General features: G+C 47.9%; 1 protein-coding gene across 1 annotated transcript; it reads right to left on the bottom strand.

Annotated features, from left to right (window-relative positions):
- Positions 1-20,465: 20,465 nt before the first annotated feature.
- On the bottom strand, positions 20,466-21,401 carry LOC120928192 (odorant receptor 131-2-like). The gene has a single exon (XM_040339301.1). It carries the CDS (start codon positions 21,390-21,392, stop codon positions 20,466-20,468), a length of 927 nt encoding a protein of 308 aa, XP_040195235.1. The 5' UTR covers positions 21,393-21,401.
- Positions 21,402-23,076: the final 1,675 nt, after the last annotated feature.

The raw sequence follows: 23,076 nt of genomic DNA, 5'->3' as shown, positions 1-23,076 counted from the left end.
GACTGTGGCCAGTGGGAGTTAAAAATGTCCTGACATTGTTGGGAGTAAACAATACGGGCCAGATTCACAAAGAGATACGACGGTGTATCTCGAGATGCGCGGCGTAAATGTAAATGTGCGCCGTCGTATCTATGCGCCGTACCCACAGAAGCAGATACGCGTGAAAATTGGCTTCACCCGTCCAACGTAACTGTCCTCCGCCGGCTGAACTTAGGCACATATTTAGGCTGGGCGCATCTTTTGTTCCCATTGATTTCCTATTCAATTATGCAAATGAGGGAGAAATGCCGATTCACATGCGTACGATTGTCCGGCGTAGGCTACGCGTGGTGCGCGTAAGCTGCACGCCCGGTCTAAAGTTACCCCTCATAAAAGCAGGGGTAACTTTGCAGGAGACTTGCACAGGTCAGCTGGAGAGCAGCAACAGCAGCAGCGTGACAGAGGAGCTGAGCAACAACACTTGCAGGACAACACATCTGTGTGCCAACATGCCAGGGGCAGCCGTGGTCATGACACTACTGCGTCTACGGGCACGTAGGAGGAGGAGGAGGGCACAGGAGAGGGTATACCGAGAGTGCATGGACCTCTTTGCCATGGGTGAATCGGAGGTGTATCGCTTGTTCAGATTTGACACTGAAGCCATCCTGGAAATAGTCAGAACCCTGCAGGATGACCTCACCAGCCCAACACATCGCTCACAAGCAGTGCCGCCACTGCTCAAGGTCATGGCAACCCTGCATTTCCTGGCCACTGGATCTTTTCAAAGAACAAGTGGAAATTTGGCTGGGATGTCACAATCCACCATGAGCAGATGTGTGCACCAGGTTGTCCCCGCAATCCTGAGACGCATGTACCACCACATTGTCAGACCCACCCAGGAGGTCCAGCAGGCGAAGGCAAGGACAGATTTCTACAAAATTGCCAGATTCCAACGCACCATCGGGGCAATTGATTGCACCCATGTGGCACTACAGCCCCCCCGTGACACAGAGCACATGTGCCGAAATAGGAAGCATTGGCATTCCATTAATGTACAGGTGATAGCCGATGCCCAATACCTCATATGGCACGTCCGTGCCAAACACCCAGGGGCCAGCCATGACAGCTTCATCTACCGTCAAAGCGACATCCCAAGACAATTCGAATAGAACGTGTATGGGGACAGCTGGCTGGTTGGTGAGTGACATGGGTGTCAGGTATGACTGTCCCCCCCCATGATGCAGACATCACGAGGGGCACATGCACGACTAACATCCTCCTGTCTTTTCCCTTCCAGGTGACTCTGCATATGCACTTGGACCCCATCTAATGACTCCATACCGGAACCCCCAAACCCCAGGAGAGAGAAGATATAATGAGGCTCACATACGTACCCGTGGAGTGGTGGAACGCACATTTGGCCTCCTGAAGTCACGTTTCCGATGCCTGGATAAGTCTGGGGGTACCCTGTTGTATGCCCCAAACTTTGTGTGCCAGATCATCGGGGCATGTTGCATTCTGCACAACTTCGCCATGAGAAGGGGCCTGGAGATTGACCTACGTCATGACCTGACCCCCAAACCAGACATTCCCCCCCTAACCGAGGCTACCCCGTCTACTGAGGCTAGAGCAGTCAGGAGATGCCTCGTGGTAGGCTTATTTTCTAGTTCAACACACACATGAAACATGTCACAATGAGAATGCATGCATGCACACCACTGTGGTCCCTAGGCACACCCCCCCAACAACCACATTAAATTGGATTAGACCGAAGTACAGCACACGGTACTAGGGAGCAGCAACGCCACGTCAAGGCTCCAATTATGTTGCTGTATATTATTTACCCCAAAATAAAAATAATACTCATATTGAGTTTCAAATTAAATAATAAGACTCATATCATGAGTATACAACTAAAAATAATACTCATATCGAGTTTACAAATTAAATAATAAGACTCATATCATGAGTATACAACTAAAAATAATACTCATATCGAGTTTACAAATTATATAATAACACTCATATCGAGTACTTGAAAACAAAAAATAAACTGGCACTCATCTGGCCTGACGCGGACTACGCCTAGTGCCAAGGCTCCTGGCCCTCTGTTGCCTGGTGGCAGCCGCGGGGGGGGGGGGGGTCATTGGGAGGAGGAACATCCCCCGGTCTCTCCCTGGCTGCCTGGATTCCCTCTAAAGCCACGGCTATGCGGGTGAGGACCGCATTGGTCTGAGTCCCCACCGCCTCAATGACTGCTGTATTGGCCTATATGGCCACTGCCAGGCTCCTCACTTCTGCCACAAGGCCTGTATTTGTGACCTCCAGGTCCCTCACGCAGGTCACCAGTGCACTGCTATTAACACTGACCTCCTGCACAATTTCAACGATGGCGGCAGTGTAAGCAGCCTGGGTCTGCTGCATGGAGGCCAGGCTGGCTGCCACCCGGTGCATGTCGGATGCCACCGAACCGAAATGCTGGGTTTGCCTGGCCTGGTCCCTCAATAAAGAGGCTTCTAGGGTCTCTGTATCACCCCTCGACTTCCTAGAAGCCTTGCTGGGTGCAGGTTTGTCTTGGGGCCTATTATATGGGGAGGCCCTTGAGGGTACTTCCCTTATGGAGGAGGTGGCTTCCCAAAAGGGTGGAGGCCCTTGGGGGGCTTCCCAAAAGGGTGGAGGCCCTTGGGGGGGTTCCCACATTGGAGGAGGGCCTTGGGGGGGGTTCCCCTGAAGTTGGAGGCCCTTGGGGGGCTATCCCCTATGGAGGTGGTGGTATGGGAGGTTCCTGCGATGGTGGTCTCATCCCCCAGGAAAATGCCATCCTCCAGGTCCCCGTGCTCCTCCTCGACTTCCTCTAAAGGAGATGTGTGGACACTGTCCACTTGGGATGGGGTTGGTTGCCCAGCAGCCAAGGATGAACCCGCTTCATCCTGCACATCTGTGGATGACACAAAACATTCACATGTTGGAGGACCCACACACTTGTCACATATTACCTCCCCCCCCCCCACACATGCTACACACCAGATAAAAGATAAAACACACTCACCTGTCCTCAAGGGCTGATCAACCGAATCATATCCCTCCAGGCCCTCCACCTGCTCCTTCTCCAAACACCTGGCAATGACCTCCTCATCAGGTGTGAGCGATAGATTCAGGGCTGGTCCACCTCCGGTGCCCCTTCTGTGCCTCTTAATCTTGGCCACCTTCTCCTTCACAAGGCGCCGCAGGTCATTTATTTTTTTTGCTATTTTTTCAGGGGTCCGTTCTTCATGGCCAAGGGCATTGACCTCTGCTGCAATTTCCGCAAGGATCTGATCCTTCCGGACCTTGCTGGTAGAGCCACTTTCTGAACAATGGAGGTACTTATTATGCCTTACCATGGCATCGATTATTATTTCCCTCTCCTGTCTGTTGACATTTTTTAGCCTCCTTTCTTTAGCCATGTTTTAGACAAAAATAACAGCACAAAAACCCACACCAAACCAACCAAACCTGCTGGTGTACTTTTGCGCTGGACGGGCGCATGTCTGGGCGTCTTTATACCCTGGGGCGTCAGCAGTAGGCCGGCTTATCTCGGGGGATACGATAGGCAAAGTTGTGCGCATGCGCAGTGGGACGCGGGACATGCTATCACGTGACGGCGCATGCGCCGTTCGTTCGGCCATTCATTTGCATGGGGTCACGCTTCATTTAAATGGATCACGCCCACCTCCTTCCCACTTTGAATTACGTTGGGTTACGCCGTCCAATTTAAGTTATGATGGCGCAGCGCAGGGCGCATTTGCTTGCTGAATAGGCTGCTTGCCTCTCGAAGTTTCGATGGCGTAGTGTAACTGCGATGCGCTACGCCCGCCTGATGCGTCGAGGTACGTGAATCTGGCCCTACGTGTGCAGTCACTAAAACATAAATAAACTCATATCCTGAGTATCAAAAAAACATAAATAAACTCATATCCTGAGTATCAAAAAATAAATAAATAAACTCATATCCTGAGTTTCAAATAATAAAAAAAAAATCATCACATGCACACCACTGTGGTCCAAATAAAAAATAAATAAAAGTAAAAAGGGCCCTCATTTGCCCTGTCGTGGGCTACGTCTGGTCTGGTGCCCAGGCTCCATGTCCTCAGTAGCCTGGGGGGAGGCTCAGGTGGGGGGGGGTTAGGAGGATAATCCCCTGGTCTCTCCCTGGCTGGCTGCCTGCCCTCCAATGCCAGGGCAATGCGGTTAAGGACGGCATTGGTCTCCGCCTGCATCCGCAGCTGGCGTGTGGTGGTGTTGCGCCAATGGCGCCTTGTCTGCCTCCCCTCCGCCTGTACGGCTGCTGCCAGGCTCCTCCCCTCCACCTGCATGGCAGCTGTATTTGCCTGGACAGCCACAGCCAGGCTCCTGACCTCTGTAACAAGGCCTGATGTGTTGGCCTGCAGCTCCCCTGATGTGGTGGCCTGCAGCTCCCCCAGGCAGGTCACAATAGCTGTGCAGTTCGAACTCACATCCTGCAAGCTGTCAGTGATGGAGGTAGACTGATCAGCCTGCTGGGTGAGGGCCTGCTGGACAGCCAGGGTGCAGGCAGCCTGGGTCTGGGCCGAGGAGGCCAGGCTCTCTGCCACACGGTGCAGGTCACCCACTAAGGGACCCATATGGCGGATCTGCTGGGCCTGGTCCCTCGCCAGATTCTCCTCCAAGGCATCTGGATCACCCCTGGTCTTTCGGGGTAGCCTTCCTGGGGGGCAGGAGAGACTTGGGGCCAGGTGTATGGGGAGGCCCTTGAGGAGCTAGCCCTGATGGGGGAGGAGGCCCTTGAGGAGCTAGCCCTGATGGGTGAGGAGGCCCTTGAGGGAATATCCCTAATGGGGGAGGAGGCCCTTGAGGGAATATCCCTGATGGGGGGGAGGCCCTTGAGGGTCTTTCCCTGATGGGGGAGGAGGTTTGGGAGGGTGAAGGGATGGTGGGATCCTCCACGAGGTACACAACATCAACCAGAGTACCATGCTCCTCCTCCACTTCCTCTAGAGGAGAGGTGTGGGCACTCTCTTCCAGGGATGGCGTGAGTCGCCCAGCAGCCGACGACGGCCCAGCTCCCTCCATCACATCTGTGGATGACACAAAACATTCACATGTTGGTGGACCCACACACTTGTCACATGTTCCCTTCCACCCCCTCACATGCTACACACCGGAGAGAAGATTAAACACACCTACCTGTCCTCAAGGCCTGGTCAACGGAGTCATAGCCCTCAGGAGTGAGGGTTATGTTAGTGGCTGGTCCACCTCCTATGCCCCTGGCATGCCTCCTGATCGTGGCCAGCTTCTCTCGGACCAAACGACGCAGATCATTTTTTTTTTAAATGTCCCTTGGGGCCCTAACCTCCACGCCAAGGGCATTCACCTGCGTTGCGATCTCCTGCAGGATCTCATCCTTCTGGACCTTGCTGGTCGTGCCACTCTGTGCCCCATGGAGGCACGCGCCGTACTTGGAGATGGCATCGATAATAATGGGTGCGGTCAATTCGCCCACGTCACAGCGCATGCGCCGTTTAAGATACGCCCGACGTAAACCACTGCGACACGCTCAGACCATCATTTGCATGGGGTGACGCCCACTTACACTTACGCTGGCCTACGCCTTCGAAAATACGTTACGCTGGCGCATCTTGGTGAATAATGGCTTTCTGAATACACTACATGGGCCAGATTCACAAAGAGATACGACGGTGTATCTACAGATACACCATCGTATCTCTGATGTAAACTGGTCCTATCTATGCGCCTGATTCATAGAATCAGTTACGCATAGATAGGGCTAGATCTGACAGTGTTACAATTTGTTACACTGTCGGATCTTTTTTTCAATTTAAAAATGGCGCCGATTTACGATAAATAATATGTAAATCAGTGAGATATGCAAATTCACGAACGTACGCGGACCCGTCGCAGTGTTCTTACGTCGTTTCCGTATCGGTTTTCCGTCGTATACTTACCCCTTCTTTTATCAGGCGCAGCCAATGTTAAGTATAGCCGGCGTTCCCGCGTCGAATTTGAATTTTCCTACATCGTTTGCGTACGCCGATTCACGAACACGCGCGTCGCAAGTCCCGCTCACGTCACAACCACTGACGTCCTAGTGACGTCAGTGGGAGCAATGCACGCCAGGAAATTCCCCGGACGGCGCATGCGCATTTAAATCGGCACGGGAACGCGCCTGATTTAAATAGTACACTCCCCTAGCCGCGGAATTTGAATTCCGCTGGGGGATTTAGGATCCGCCGTCGCAAGTTTGGAGGTAAGTGGTTTGTGAATTAGCCACTTGCCTCCTAAACTTGCGGGAGCGGATCTTAATTCACGTAGATCGAGCGGATCTAAAGATCCGCTGAGCTACGTGAATCTGGCCCCATGCCTCTCCGCGCTGCTCCGGCGTAGTGTAAAAAAGATACGCTACACCGGCATAGATATGCGCCAATGTATCTGAATCATGGCCATGATCTCTATCTTTCCTACTAACAGAATGGCTATCTGCCTTGTTAAATTTGGCTGTTAGTGAACGTAACGAATACAAATTTACCCAAAGTTACGAATTATCCTAAATAAAGAAGGTCACATCTAAACAAATGGAACGGAACATATTCGTAACTTCAGATAAATTCGTATTCGTTACGTTCACTAACAGCCAAATTTAAAAGGAAAATCCAATACCTATAATTTATTAGCTTGTAATTGTTAAGTTATTATTAGTTAGTTATTTCAGATTTTTGAATTTTCGGATATTCGTTCTTTTGAATTTTCATTTATTTTTGAATTTTCAGATTTTCAAATTTCGAATTTACCAAATCCAAATTTTAGAATTTTTGGATCTTTTAATTTAACATTTTCGTAAATTCGTAATTTTAGAATATTTGGAAAAATTTGTTAAATAGGTTTTTGTTAATTCGAATTTACCAAAATACATTAAAAATCTAATTCGGAACTAAATGAATTGCACATGTTTAATGAGGGGAACAAAGTGTATATGAATAAAAGTGTTTCAAGTGCTTTTGTAACATCAGTATACACAAGGCAGTTCGGGATGGGGAAAGTGGTGGCCAGTAGGGATGAGCCCGATGTTCCAGCCGAACTTAAACAGCCAACAATATGCGGTGTTCGCGGCAAATTCGAAAGCAGTGATTTTAATAATGCTTGAAGTGAAACAATAAAAATTAAATATTCCTTTAAATTTCATGCCTGGGGGGTTTCTATAGTATGCCTGTAAAGTGGCGCAGTTTTCCAGTGTTTAGAACTGTCACGCTGACATTTCTAAAGGAAAAAAAGGGCTGGTTCACACTGCTGCGATGTGGGAAGCCTGCGGATCCCGCATCGCATGTCTCCCAGCAGCAGTTCACACTGCCCTATGCAAACTTCTGGGAGTGTCAATTAAAAGTTAATGACACCCCCCAAATCAGTTTGCATATCGCAGTTGCATTCTGCAAATTCGGACAGGAATCGGATTGCATTGGTGTGAACACCCATGTGATCCGATTCTGCTGCGGACCAAAAAAATGGTCCTGTGCGAGTTTGGCCCGAATGCGATGCAAATTCAGCCATACTATCTGTATGGCTGAATTTGCATCTCACAGACATCGCATGTGATTTGCACTGCAGTACGGTGCAAATCGCAGTGTGAACCGGCCCAAAAACGAATCGTGGCTGTAATGAATTGTCGGGTCTTGGCAATATAGATAAAACTCATTGAAAAAAACGGCATGGGTTCCCCCCAAACCAAAATCTGTACCAGGCCCTTCAAGTCCGGTGTCGATATTAAGGGCAACCCTGTGCCAAATTTAAATAAAATGGTGTAGGGGTCCCCCCAAAATCCATACCTGATCCTTATCCGAGCATGCAACCTGGCAGGCCACAGGAAAAGAGGGGGGTGGGACGAGAGAGCGCCCCCCTTTTGAACCATACCAGGCCACATGCCCTCAACATGGGGAGGGTGCTTTGGAGTTGCCCCCCGAAACACCTTGTCCCCATGTTGATGGGGACAAGGGCCTCATCACCACAACTCTTGCCCGGTGGTGGTGGGGTCTGCGGGCGGGGGGCTTATCGGAATCGGAAAGCCCCCTTTAATAAGGGGACCCCCAAATCGCAGCCCCCCAATGTGAATTGGTAGGGGGGACATTGTCTCCCCTACTAATTCACAAAAAAAGTGTTGAGACAGGAGACACTTTGGGACAAGTCCTCTATTAAAAAATAAAAATGTCTTGTGATGAAAATCCATCACACGCCGCCCTATAGACCGAAAAGAGAAAAAAAAGAAAAAAAACGCAACAGCCCGCCTCCATGGGAGGCACCCGCCAAGTGATGCTTCTTCTCGATGACAGCTGTTATTTAACTGAGGGCAGGGCCACTTGGTGATGTAAACGGCTGACCCTGCCTTCCTCTGACATCACATGGCGTCAGAGGGGGCGGGGTCACCCATTTACGTCACCAGGTGGCCCCACCCTCAGCTATATAACAGCTGTCAAAGCGAGAAGAAACCTCACTCGGCGGGAGCCTCTTTTTTTTACATTTTTTTCACAGGGTTTGGTATGGATTTTGGGGGGACCCCTACACCATTTTTATTTTGGTTCGGGGTTCCCCTTAATATTCATACCAGACCCAAAGACTTTTATCTGTATTGCCGGGACCCAACAATTCATTATAGCCGTGAGTAGTTTTAAATTACTTTTTTCCTTTAGAAATGTCATTTTGCTGCGGGACTGTTCTAAACACACGAAAACTGTGCCACTTCATAGGCATACTATAGACACCCCCAGGTACAAAATTTAAAGGAATATTTTACTTTTATTGTTTCACTTTAAGCATTATTAAAATCACTGCTCCCGAAAAAACAGTAGTTTTTAAAACTTTATTTTGCATTGATACATGTCCCCTGGGGCAGGACCCGGGTCCCCAAACACTTTTTATGACAATACCATGCATATACAGTAGGCCTTGAAAATGAGCACTTTTGATTGTTCACATACGTGTCCCATAGACTTTAACGGTGTTCGTTTGTGCGTCCAAATTTTTTGCCTGTTCGCAAGTTCTGGTGAAAACTGAACCGGGGGGGGTGTCCCAACACCGGGGGGGGGGTGTTGTGCTCATCCTTAGTGGAGAGTTTCAGTCGGAAGGGTTGTTTGGTGTCTGCATAAATATGCCCTTCTCAGTGGGGTCCCTACAGGGCCGCCTTTAGGAATTATGGGGCCCCTTACACAGCTTCAGGCATGGGCCCCCTGGAGCAGAGAACCGGGGGGGGGGGTGCTGCCACCTGAAATTGAGAAGCGGGGGGGGCCCTTTACAAAAAAAAGAAGAAATAAAGAAAAATATATATAAAAAAAGGGGGGTAGCCATTCAGGGCCTTGCGGACCTCTGGGCCCTTTAATAAAAAGAAAAAAAAAAAGAAAGAATTTTAATTTTTTTTTAAAAGGGGGGTTGCCATCTGGGGCCCTGGGGACCTCTGGGTCCTATATATATATATACACACAAATTATTATTATTTTTTATAAAACAAAATTACAAAAAAAAGGGGGTTGCCATCCGGGACCTCTGGGCCCTTTAAAAAAAAAAAAAAAAGAAACCTCTGGGCCCTTTAATAAAAAATGAATAAAAACAAATATATAAAAAACAAATAAACATTTATAAAAATAAAAAAAGGGTAGTTTCCATCCAGGGCCCTGGGGACCTCTGGGCCCTTTAAATATAAATATATATATATATATATATATATATATAAAAACAAAAAAAATTAAATAAACATTTATAAAAAAAAAAGGTGTTTTTTTTATAAAAAAAGGGGGGTTGTCATCTGGGGCCCTGGGGATCTCCGGGCCCCTGGGGACCTCCGGACCCCTATAAAAAATAAAATAAAAAAATTGGCCCTTTAAAAAAAAAAAAAGTATATTAAAAAATTTTTTTTTTTAATATAAAGACACAGCTGCTGGCTTCCTTGTCCTGTTAAAAAAAATGAACGATGTATTGTTTTAATCCCTTGTAAAAAAAAAATTGTAAAAATTAGAAAATTTAATAATTTATTAATTAAAAAAAATATATAAAATGTTTTTATTTAATGTTATTTTATTGTAATGTTATTTTTTATTTTATGTTATTTAAAAAAGGGCTAATTCACACAGCTTCTCTGTTAGCTGTGTGTCCGCTAAGAATGATTTCAGCGGGCCAGATTCAGAAAGATCAGCGGATCTTTCTAATGGCGTAACGTATCTCATTTACATTACGCCGGCGCAAGTTTTTCAGGCAAGTGCTTTATTCACAAAGCACTTGCCTGTAAAGTTGAGCCGGCGTAATGTAAATCCCCCGGCGGAATTCAAATTCCGCGGGTAGGGGGCGTGTAACATTTAAATCAAGCGCGTCCCCGCGCCGAACGAACTGCGCATGCGCCGGCCGTGACTGAATCCCAGTGCGCATGCTCCAAATGACGTCGTCATGCTTTCGACGTGAACGTAAATCACGTCCATCCGTATTCGCGAACGACTTACGCAAACAACGTAAAATTTCAAAACTCGGCGCGGGAACGACGGCCATACTTAACATTAGCTACGCCTCATATAGCAGGGGTAACTATACGCCGCAAAAAGCTGAACGCAAACGACGTAAAAAAAAAGGCGTGGGGCGGTCGTTCGTTTCTGAATCGGCGTAACTCCTCATTTGCATATTCCTCGCGTAATAATATGGAAGCGCCACCTAGCGGCCGCCCTGGAATTGCAGCCTAAGATCCGACGGTGTAAGTCACTTACACCTGTCGGATCTTAGGGAGATCCATGCGTAACCTGATTCTATGAATGGGGCGTAGATACGACCGAGCGCACTCAGAGATACGACGGCGTATCAGGAGATATACGCCGTCGTATCTCTTTTCTGAATCCGGCCCAGTATATTTATTGTGAAAATGTTTTTTTATATCTATTTTAGGGGGGCCCTGCCAGGTAGGCTGTACGGGGCCCCCCGTGATTTCTAACAGCAGCCCTGCAGGCAGCACATATGTCTTGGTTCCCCTTTGTCACTGGGGCGGTGGGGCCTGTGCAGTGGAGGCCTCCTCATACAAATGCATAGTGATTGGACCTGGCAGCAGGTTGTCCAAGCAGTGCAATGTAGAATGTGTGATTGGGGTGGCATATGGGTGTTCAAAGGACATCAATGGCATTTCAGAGAGGTGGTGGTAGAAGAAAGTACCCCAAAGCTACAGCTAAGCTGCAGTGAAACTGTAGTGTGCACACACAAAATATCTGCGCAATATTTCACACTTACCTCCTAGTTTAGCTCTTCTTCCTCCAGCAAGCTCTACTTTCCATACTCCACTGCTACCCTCCTTACCTGGTTTCTTATAGCCAGTTGATGGCCACCGATGGTAACTCCTGCACATCCTGGGCCGGATTCAAAGAGATTTGCGCATTTATTATGGAGGCGCAGGGCAACGATTTTGCCCTGCGCCCCCGCATTTTTTTGTGCTGCCCTCGATTCACGGAGCATAAGCTCCGTAAATTGCGTGGGCGCGCCGGCAAAATGCCCGGCGCAAGAGCACGCAATTTAAATGATCCCGTAGGGGGCGGGAATCATTTAAATTAGGCGCGTTCCCGCGCCGAGCGTAGAGCGCATGCTCCGTCGGGAAACTTTCCCGACGTGCATTGCGGCAAATGACGTCGCAAGGACGTCATTTGCTTCAAAGTGAACTTGAATGGCGTCCAGCGCCATTCACGATTAACTTACGCAAACTACGTAAAATTCAAATTTCGCGACGCGGGAACGATGGATATACGTAACATGGGCTGCCCCTGCTTATAGCAGGGGCAGCCTTGCGCGAAAACCGCCGTACGTAAACTACATAAATTGCGTACGCAGGGCTCACGCAACGTTGTGAATCGGTGTTAGTATGCAATTTGCATACTATACACTGAGCACAACGGGAACGCCACCTAGCGGCCATCGCAAGAATGCAGCCTAAGATATGCGGGCATAAGAGCCTTATGCCGCGCAGATCTTAGGCTGCAGTCGGCGTAACGAGGTTCCTGAATCAGGAGCACTCGTTACGCCGGGGCAAGTAAGCAATTGCGCTGTGTAACCTATGGTTACACACGCGCAATTGCTTCTTGAATCCAGCCCCCTGACTTTATTCTTGGCATCTTAAAGAGGTTGTAAACCTTAGAAAAAAAAAAATGCAAGACAAAGGCATAATGAGCTAGCCATACTAGCTCATTATAAAATACTATTCTTAGAACGAAGCTGTTGCAGCGGCGCCCGCACACCGCTGACACAGCCGACATCTTTCCAAGAGTTTCCTCTGCGTTCGCAGGCTTTGGCGCTGTGATTGGCCGGAGCCACCATGATGTCACTTCCACACATGCACATGGGAGCTGCCGTTTACGGCATGGAACGGCAGTGATGTCACTGGCTGCATGCAATGTAAATATCTCCTAAACTGTACACGTTTAGGAGATATTTGCACTACCTATAGGTAAGCATCATTATAGGCTTATCTAGGGCTTTTTTTTTCAGCTGGAACTCGGTGGAACTCAGTTCCACCACCTCTGGCTCAGGCCTTCTGCTCCATACTTACCACGATCACCTGTAAACACAGAAGTCCGGCTTCTGTGTTTATTAGTGACAGCTTGTCTCCCAACAGCTACCACAGATCTGATCTCCAGAGCGGCTCCCACAGAGTGCAAGATGGGGACAAGGGATATGAAAGTGCCCAGGGTGCAGTGTAGCTTCCAAAACCCCTACTGGATGATCTCCCTGCAAGTGATGGAGGCAGAGCCACCTACAGTGTGTGGGGAGGTACTAGAGCTGGCTGGGTGTTTCAGCTTAATACAGCAACACAAGTAAGACAAGTGGAAGATGGTGGAGCTTCTAAGGAGGGAGGGAGAAGATGGGGCAGTGGAAGTGGGGGTTGCATGCAGAGGTCAGAGTTGAAGAGGGGTGAAAGTGAGATGTGGATTGGGGATGTGTGAGATTGTGAAGCAGTTCCCATTGTTCACTCTTTGGGGTGGATTCAAGAAGCAATTGCGCCTGTGTAACCATAGGTTACACAGCGCAATTGCTTACTTGCCCCGGCGTAACGAGTGCTCCTGATTCAGGAACCTCGTTACGCCGACTGCAGCCTAAGATCTGCGCGGCATAAGGCTCTTATGCCCGCATATCTTAGGCTGCATTCTTGCGATGGCCGCTAGGTGGCGTTCCCGTTGTGCTCAGCGTATAGTATGCAAATTGCATACTAACACCGATTCACAACGTTGCGCGAGCCCTGCGTACGCAATTTACGTTGTTTACGTACGGCGGTTTTTGCGCAAGGCTGCCCATGCTATTAGCAGGGGCAGCCCATGTTACGTATAGACAGAATTCTCACCGCTCCAGGTGAGCCTCGTGATGATCAGGGGTTGTTGAACCACCAGGGTGCTGGCAATGCGGTAATGGCAAAAAACAAAAGAACAAAAGCTGGACAGCCGCACTCCAAAATTTTCTTTAAAAGAGATGTCTTTATTTTCAACTGTGCATACAGTCACTGCAAGCCCACAAAAATCAGTATGGCCAATACAGATTTTTGTGGGCTTGCAGTGACTGTATGCACAGTTGAAAATAAAGACATCTCTTTTAAAGAAAATTTTGGAGTGCGGCTGTCCAGCTTTTGTTCTTTTGTTTTTTTCCATGTTACGTATACCCGTCGTTCCCGCGTCGCGAAATTTGAATTTTACCTAGTTTGCGTAATTTGAATTTTACCTAGTTTGCATAAGTGAATCGTGAATGGCGTCACTTTGAAGCAAATGACGTCCTTGCGACGTCATTTGCCGCAATGCACGTCGGGAAAGTTTCCCGACGGAGCATGCGCTCTACGATCGGCGCGGGAACGCGCCTAATTTAAATGATTCCTGCCCCCTACGGGATCATTTAAATTGCGCCGGGCATTTTGTTGGCGCGCCCGCGCAATTTACGGAGCTTCTGCTCTGTGAATCAAGGGCAGCGGAGCAAATTTGCGGGGGCGCAGGGCAAAAACGTAAATAATGTGCAATTCTTACTGAATCTGGCCCTTTGTGTATAATTGCCATTCTGAGTTTTGACCACAAGAGGCCGCTGTTTCTACAGACTGCAAGCACTTGCTTATTTAGAGGAGGTGGAGCTGAGCTGGAAAAGCTGCAATCAGGAAGCAGTTGGAGCAGACATGTTTTGTGGAACTGTGTGAAAATTGAATCTGTTCGCATCCAGGGGGGACCGTGCGTCCTAGAGCTTCAGGAACGGCAGCTGAGTAATCACCGTTCAGTACAGAGCCTGTCCGGAGAAAAAAGGGATCGTTTTTCAGGAAGGCTGATAGGAGTTGAGACACAGAGAACTACCTCACCTGCAGTACCTCATGGTTGCTGAAAGGACTTTCGTTAATCGGTCAAGACCCGGGTCAGTAATATCGTGCACGCACCGCCTAGTGATGTTTGGCGCCTAAAGATTAGGCCTGTAGTTAGTCAAGGCCATCACAGTGTATCAGGCCAAAAGTGTTGCTACCATTAGTACAAGGATCCTGCTACTTAAAGCGGTTGTAAACCCTTGGCTACTTTTTCTATTTTTTAGTTATTCTATTAGCCAAGGTCATTGCAATGCTTATTACATTTATTATTTAAAAAAACGAGGCCCGCAAATACCTGTTGGCTAGCGTTCTTTTTTTCAATGCTTCCGGGTATAGAAATCGCCATTCTAGCTCCTGTTCATTGCTTCTCTTTCTGATGTCACTTCCGCCCTTACTGGGTCTCTGTTAGAAATCTTTCGCATGCATCGTACCGCGGTAACCAAGCCTCGATCTGGATTGCCGTTACCACGGCAACCAATATACTCGTTCCAATGTCTGAGGCTGCAGTGTTGTTCAGTCACACGGGGGGGAGGAGTTTTCAGAAACAGGAGGACTGTAACATCGCGAGACTTCTCTTCTGAGGACAGAGGGGAAGCTCGCTCATGGAGCTCGTTCACATTTACTGCCGGAAATGTAGATGAAAACTCGGCAAGGCTTCAAATGGCCGGATTTGCGGGGCTACAATGCGCAAGCGCGGTGACGTCATCAAAACGAAAAAAAATAATTTACAGCTAATGACGGCGGTGAGTAAACTTTCACATGCAGCGATCAGCTGCTTGTGTTATGTGCTAATTTTTTCTATAATGTTGTATCCGAGGGTTTACAACCACTTTAAAGAGACATTACATACGGAGAGCAATCTTCCAAACTACAAACCTGTTTAGTGTCTTCATTAAGGAAGTAAAACTTACACCCGTGTTATCATACTGGTTATGCAAAAGGGAGGGGGTAAATATTGCATAGAAGTGATACGTTTGTAAGCTGCTGTGCTGTACCGCAGATGACCCCGAAACGAAGCATATACACAATCGTTCGCGTTCTGATAAGGGTAATAAAAGGTACGGAGGGACAGTCCTAGTTGTATCCTCCAATAGGCAAATTACGGCAAATTGCCTCGGTATCCACCCGGGGGCATCTTGCTGTGCAGCACAGGGGTTCTCAGCTACGGCTGGGTGTATGTAACCTTATTACTGTGTTCATTTTGGGGTTTCGGTTTAATACCTTGTTACAGTAAAAGAAAAGAACTGTTTCACAAAAGTTGGTGTCAAATTTGCTTTCCTCGTTCGTGACTTCACTGTATCTTGGAGAGCCCACCCGGTACACGACCTACAGATGCAGAGGTAAGCAGCTGTGGAAGAAGGCAAAGTGCACCCATGAACTCTGCACTCTGTATGCAGAGCACCTTCTAACTCTGCACAATGTATGTAGCACACCCCCCGAACTCTGCACGTAGCACACCACTGAACTCTGCACACTGTATGCAGAGCACCTTCTTACTCTGCACAATGCATGTAGCACATCCCCGAAACTCTGCACGTAGCACACCACTGAACTCTGCACTCTGTATGCAGAGCACCTTCTAACTCTGCACAATGTATGTAGCACACCCCCCAAACTCTGCATGTAGCACAACACTGAACTCTGCACTCTGTATGCAGAGAACCTTCTAACTCTGCACAACGCATGTAGCACACCCCCGAAACTCTGCACGTAGCACACCACTGAACTCTGCACTCTGTATGAAGAGCACCTTCTAACTCTGCACAATTTATGGAGCACACCCCCGGAACTCTGCACGTAGGACACCACTGAACTCTGCACTCTGTATGCAGAGCACCTTCTAACTCTGCACAATGTATGTGTCACACCCCCCAAACTCTGCACGTAACACACCACTGAACTCTGCACACTGTATGCAGAGCACCTTCTTACTCTGCACAATTCATGTAGCACACCCCCGGAACTCTGCACGTAGGACACCACTGAACTCTGCACTCTGTATGCAGAGCACCTTCTAACTCTGCACAATTTATGTAGCACCCCCCCCCCCCGAACTCTGCACATAGCACACCACTGAACTCTGCACTCTGTATGCAGAGCACCTTCTAACTCTGCACAATTTATGTAGCACACCCCCTAAACTCTGAACGTAGCACACCACTGAACTCTGCACTCTGTATGCAGATCCTTCTAACTCTCCACAACGTATGTAGCACACCCCCTGAACTCTGCACGTAGCACACCACTGAACTCTGCACTCTGTGTCCCCAACTCAGCACTTTGTACGTAATGCACTCCTGGTATTTAATGCACCTTTAAGACCCTTCTGTAAGTGAAATTTGTCATGGTTGAGTTCCTGCAACGATTTTCAGAAAAAAAATGCCCTGGGCTTACCTATAGGTAAATGTCTGCAGAGGAAGTTTACTTTCTCTTTAAATACAAAGCCTCTTCCACCAAAAACATCTAACCGCTAGCAATGCTATATGTCTGTAAAGGTTCTTTTTTTTTCAGGTTTTAGTATAGCTAGCAGTAGTCACATTCAACTAGACTTGTTCTATAATGTTTCACAGATTCTCCATGCTACTTCTTCAGTTTATTTGAGTGTCACAAAGTTACTCCAACACTTATTTCCAGTGCTTTAACTGGGCCGGAACGCGGCGGTACTCAGTACCGCCACTTCCAAAAATGGCCCTGGAGAGTACCAGCACCTCTCCGTGCGCCCAGTACGTGGGTTTACAGTACCGGAACGCAGCCGGTGGGCTTGTCGAGTTGCGGGCCGGTAATGTGTGTCAGACAGGCAGCGCAGTCACAATAGAAACTGTATGCCGCCCCGCCGGAGCCGACTCACTGCTGCCGAGTGCGCTCCTGGCTCCCTTTCCTCTGTCCTGTCACTCCTGTCCTGTGCGTTTCCTCGACCCCCCCCCCCCCATGGAGGAGAGTTGGTTCATTCCCCGGAGTGCGCCGCGTGACGTCACGCCGGAGGCGAGGTGAGAGGTGAGAGGAGGACTCGCGCAGGGAGCTGTGTCGGCGGCAAGGAAAGAAGCCCAAGTCACGAGGAGCCTCAGCTCAGCCTGCGTCTACAGTTCCTAGTGCTGCTACTGTCTGGATCCTGGACTCAGGACTGCAACAGAAGAAAGTAAGAAAATAATTGACTGTATTGGAGGGAGGGGGGGTTGGACTGAGGTGACCATCAGTTTTTTAATAAAAAAATTGCAGAAAAAAATATTTTTGAGTTATTTTGAGCTTGCCTTCTCTAACTAAAAAACCCCCCCATTAATTGCAGCCTCACTGTGCCACCAAACGCAGCCACTGTGCCCATCAAACGCAGCCACTGTGCCATCAATTGTCTCCACTCTGCCCATCACACGCAGCCACTGCGCCACCAAACGCAGCCACTGTGCCATCACATGCAGCCACTGTGCGAACACACGTAGCCACAGTGCCATCAATTGTCGCCACTGTGCCATCACATGCAGCCACTGTGCCAACTCACACTGCCACTGTGCCATCAATTGTCACCACTGTGCCATCACATGCAGCCACTGTGCCCATCAAACGCAGCCACTGTGCCATCACACGCAGCCACTGTGCCATCACACGCAGCCACTGTGCCACCACACGCAGCCACTGTGCCACCATCAATTGTCGCCACTGTGCCCATCTAATGCAGCCACTGTGCCCATCAAATGCAGCCACTGTGCCCATCACACGCAGCCAAGGGTATTTTCATGTTCAGTATTGGGGGGGGGGGAGGGAGCACCGGCGCCTAATAGAGTACCGGCACCTCTTTTGGCCCACTTAAAGCACTGCTTATTTCCATACCTTAACCTCTTATGCCGCGTACACACCGTGGGCCAGATTCACAAAGAGATACGCCATCGTATCTCTGAGATCCGACGGTCGGATCTATGCGACTGATTCATAAGAATCAGTTCCGCATAGATCTCCCTTAGATCCGACTGTTGTAAGTGACTTACACCGTCGGATCTTAGGCTGCAATCTCCCGCCGGGCCGCTAGGTGTCGCCTCGGTCTTTTACGCGTCGGATATGCAAATGAGGAGAACCGCCGATTCAGAAACGAACGCCCGCCCGTCGCTTTTTTGTTACGTCGTTTGCCTTTGGCTTTTTCAGGCGGATAGTTACCCCTGCTATATGAGGGGTAGCTAATGTTAAGTATGGCCATCGTTCCCGCGCCGAGTTTCAAATTTTTACGTTGTTTGCGTAAGTCGGTCTGGAATACGGATGGCCGCAATTGACGTTGCCGCCGAAAACAATGACGTCCTAGCGACGTCATTTGGAGCATGCGCACTGGGAAATTTCGCCGGCGGTGCATGCGCAGTTAAATCGGCGTGGGAACGCGCCTGATTTAAATTGTACACTCCCCCTAGCCGCGGAATTTGAATTCCGCCGGGGAGTTACGATCCGACGGTGCAATTTTCGAGGTAAGTGCTTTGTGAATACTGCACTAGCCTCGCTAAATTGCACCGGCGGATCGTAAATCACATAGATTACGCGGATCTAAAGATCCGCTAATCTATGTGAATCTAGCCCTATCACTTTATGTGATGAAAAAAAACGAAATTTTTTGTGAAGTAAAAAAACGACGTTTTTGAAACTTCATTTTCAAAAACGACGTTGTCTACACACCATCGTTTTTTCAAAATGCTCTAGCAAAGCGAGGTTACGTTCAGCACTTTTTTCCATTGAAGCTCGCTTCATAACTAGCTTCTGAGCATGCGCGGGTTTAAAAACGTTGTTTTAAACGTCGTTTTAGCTACACACGGTAATATTTTTGTGACACAAAAAACGACGTTTTGAAAAACGACACAAAAAATTGAAGCATGCTTCAATTTTTTTTTGTCGTTTTTCACAAGACATAAAACAAAGTTTTCCCCACACGCGGTCATTTTAACCACTTAAGCCCCGGACCTTTAGGCAGCTAAATGCCCAGGCCAGGTTTTGCGATTCGGCACTGCGTCGCTTTAACAGACAATTGCGCTGTCGTGCGACTTGGCTCCCAAACAAAATTGGCGTCCTTTTTTTCCCACAAATAGAGCTTTCTTTTGGTGGTATTTGATCACCTCTGCGGTTTTTATTTTTTGCGCTATAAACAAAAATAGAGCGACAATTTTGAAAAAAATTCTATATTTTTTACTTTTTGCTATAATAATTTTTTTTCCTCAGTTTAGGCCGATACGTATTCTTCTACCTATTTTTGGTAAAAAAAATCGCAATAAGCGTTTATCGATTGGTTTGCGCAAAATTTATAGCGTTTACAAAATTGGGGATAGTTTTATTGCATTTTTATAAATTATTTTTTTTTTACTACTAATGGCGGCGATCAGCAATTTTTTTCGTGACTACGACATTATGGCGGACACATTGGACAATTTTGACACATTTTTGGGACCATTGTAATTTTCACAGCAAAAAATGCATTTAAATTACATTGTTTATTGTGAAAATGACAGTTGCAGTTTGGGAGTTAACCACAGGTGGCGTTGTAGGAGTTAGGGTTCACCTAGTGTGTGTTTACAACTGTAGGGGGGTGTGGCTGTAGGACTGACATCATCGATCGAGTCTCCCTATAAAAGGGATCACTCGATCGATGCGCCGCCACAGTGAAGCACAGGGAAGCCGTGTTTACATACGGCTCTCCCCGTTCTTCAGCTCCGGGGAGCGATCGCGACGGAGCGGCTATAAACGAATAGCCGCGCCGTTGTCCCGGATCGCTCCCCACGGGAATCCGACCGCCGCATGTAGCGGGGGGGGGGGGGGTCCCGATCGGACCCCCAACCCGCGGAAAGGCGGGGACGTACCTGTACGCCCATTTGTGGACGTACATATACATGCGGCGGTGGGCAAGTGGTTAATTGACATTTTTAAAAAAGTCGTTTTTTTTTCATCACATAAAGTGATGGTGTGTACGCGGCATTACTTTCCACCCACTATGCCCCTTTTAGTGGGTCTTTAGGGGCTAGACGGACTTTCCAATCACGTGACTACTGTGATTGGCTGTTTTGGTTTTACATTGAATAGAATAGATACCTTTTATTTTGTGCTAAAACATTGTATTTCAAACATTCTAATTCCACATCCCATGTCTTTTACATTTTATTTTAGACTATGGTTTTTTTTTTAAATAGCACACAGTAAATTTTTTAATCTGTTTACGAAAGAGCTCATCCCTAATCCCATAAATGAAAGGGCTGAGGAACCTCGGCAAGCACATGAAAAAACAAAAGTTGATGATGGGGAGTAAATTGATATAATCTTTAAAAATGGTCTCAACGATGCTGTAGCTGTAAGCCATCATACACAGCAGGAGCTGAATGGCGTGGAGCATGACCGTTCTTCCAGCTTTAGAGGCAGACGACTTTCTTGAGTCAACCTTGAAAGCCACCAACATGATCTTGATGTATGTGAGGATGATTATGAGCCCCACCAAAGAAAACGTTGAGGCGTGGCTTACAAGTCTTATGGTATCCTGGACCGATGCGACAATGAAGGAAGAGCGACTGCAAATTACAATCCTAGCAAAAAATGTTTTCTCGACGGTCAAAGTCAAAACAAAAACATCTGCAACATTAGGTAAGATTCCAATGGCCCAAGTAATTGCAATAGCGATACCCATTCTTTGTAAAGTGCAGATCTCGCTGTGTCTTAACGGAAAACATATGGCGATATAGCGCTCCAAAGACATGATGGCCAGGTTGTAGGGAGTGATCTTCAGAGAAGTGGAGCTCACGATGATAAATATATAGCAGAAAGGTGCAGGGTACTTGGTGGAAAAATAGGAAGTTAAGAACAAGAACATGCTAAAGAAGAGATAGACCGAGTCATTGAAAAGCATGTGCGTAAACAAGATGTAGCGGACTTCTTGGCGGGCAATGGCGTTGGTGAAGCCGACACTTAGCATAATTGCCATGAAATAGGAGAAGATTACGAAATTTGTAAGTGTTATGCTGAGTAAGATCAACCTCACTATCTCAAAATTGCTTAGACCGACTACTTGGGTTGTATTTCTCTGGAGATCCGAGATGTTTGTCATGACCAAAGGAGGTGGAAACTGCCAAAATATGAATACATGTTTTAGTAATAAAAAATCCTTTAAAAAAATCTGACTTCTATAACCCAATCATCACCCTATGCCATCTTTTCTCAACCAGGCTTCTGTAGAACCCTTGCATTCCTTCAGAGGTAGCTAGGTGTTTCTTGAGCTGCGTTGGATAGATTTCCCACTGATAGCCAGATTCAGAAATAGTTACGCCGGCGTATCAGTAGATATGCCGCCGTAACTCGGAATCTGCGCCGTCGTAAGTTTAAGTGTATTCTCAAACTGAGATACACTTAAACCAAGCTAAGATATGACAGCCTGCGCCGTCGTATCTTAGGGTGCAATATTTAGGCTGGCCGCCAGGTGGCGCTTCCGTTGAGTTTGGCGTAGAATATGTAAATACCTAGATACGCCGATTCACGAATGTACGCGCGCCTGTCGCAGTACAGATACGCCGTTTACGTAAGGCGTTTTCCGGCGTAAAGTTATTCCATCAAATAGCTGGCCTAGTCAATGTTAAGTATGGCTGTCGTTCCCGCGTCCAAATTTGAAAATGTTTACGTTGTTTGCGTAGGTTGTCCGTGAATAGGGCTGGACGTAATTTACGTTCACGTCGAAACCAATACGTCCTTGCGGCGTACTTTGGAGCAATGCACACTGGGATATGTACACGGACGGCGCATGCGCCGTTCCTAAAAAACGTCATTCAACGTCGGGTCACCAATCATTTACATAAAACACGCCCCCCTCATCCTCATTTGAATTAGGTGCGCTTACGCCAGCCCCATTTACGCTACGCCGCCGTAAGTTAGGAGGCAAGTACTTTGTGAATACATTACTTGCCTCTCTGACTTAAGGCGGCGTAGCGTAAATACGGTACGCTACGCCGCCTTAAAGATGCGCGCCCCTACCTGAATCTGGCTATTAGTTCCCACCAGCACTGACATCACTCAGCAGAGTCAACTAAATGAAACCTGTGGAACCTTTGTTCTTGTGTTTCAGGTAAGTAACTGATGACCGCATTGATTTTTTAGATGTCGGATCTTAATGACCCCCAATGTAAGTGGGCACAACCCTGAACAGTAATGTAAGGGGGCATTAAATTGATTAGTGTAAGAGGCATTCTTCCCAGTGTTCCCCAACATAAGAGGCATACTTTCCACTGATCACCAAAGTAGGGCCCCTACTAAAACTGAATACCGATGTACAGGGATCCTGTTCCCATTGACCACAAATTTTAGTGGCCTATGTCTCAATGACCTCCTATGAAGGGAGCCCATCTCCAATGACCACCGGTATAAGCAGTCACTTCTCCACTGACCACCAATGTAGGGGTTTGCTTTTTAGCTGACTACCAATGTAAGGGATCACAACTTCACTGACCACCAATGTAAGGCATCAGGGCCGCCGCACTGCTGCCTAGGGCGCCTGGCCACTGGTATTCCTACTCTCTTCTCTCTGCAGCAAGCAACTAAGTCTCAGCATCCGCAGGCAGCAGCCACCGCTCCGTTCACACATAATGTCAGAGGCGCAGCGGTGGCCGAGGACTGTGTCTGTATCCAAACTCCTGAATGAATGGAAGCAAGCAAACATTCATTGACACTTGACAGGCGCTGGGGAGGCTGTATTTGATGGGCACTGGGGAGGCTGCATTTGATGGGTGCTGGGGAGGCTGCAT

This window comes from Rana temporaria, chromosome 2 (assembly GCF_905171775.1).
Source record: "Rana temporaria chromosome 2, aRanTem1.1, whole genome shotgun sequence".
Taxonomy (NCBI): Eukaryota; Metazoa; Chordata; class Amphibia; order Anura; family Ranidae; genus Rana; species Rana temporaria.
This window is presented reverse-complemented; position numbering and strand designations above follow the sequence as displayed.

Coding starts and splice junctions, on each gene's coding strand:
- LOC120928192 (XM_040339301.1), bottom strand. CDS start 21,392: ATGACAAACATCTCGGATCTCCAGAGAAATACAACCCAAGTAGTCGGT.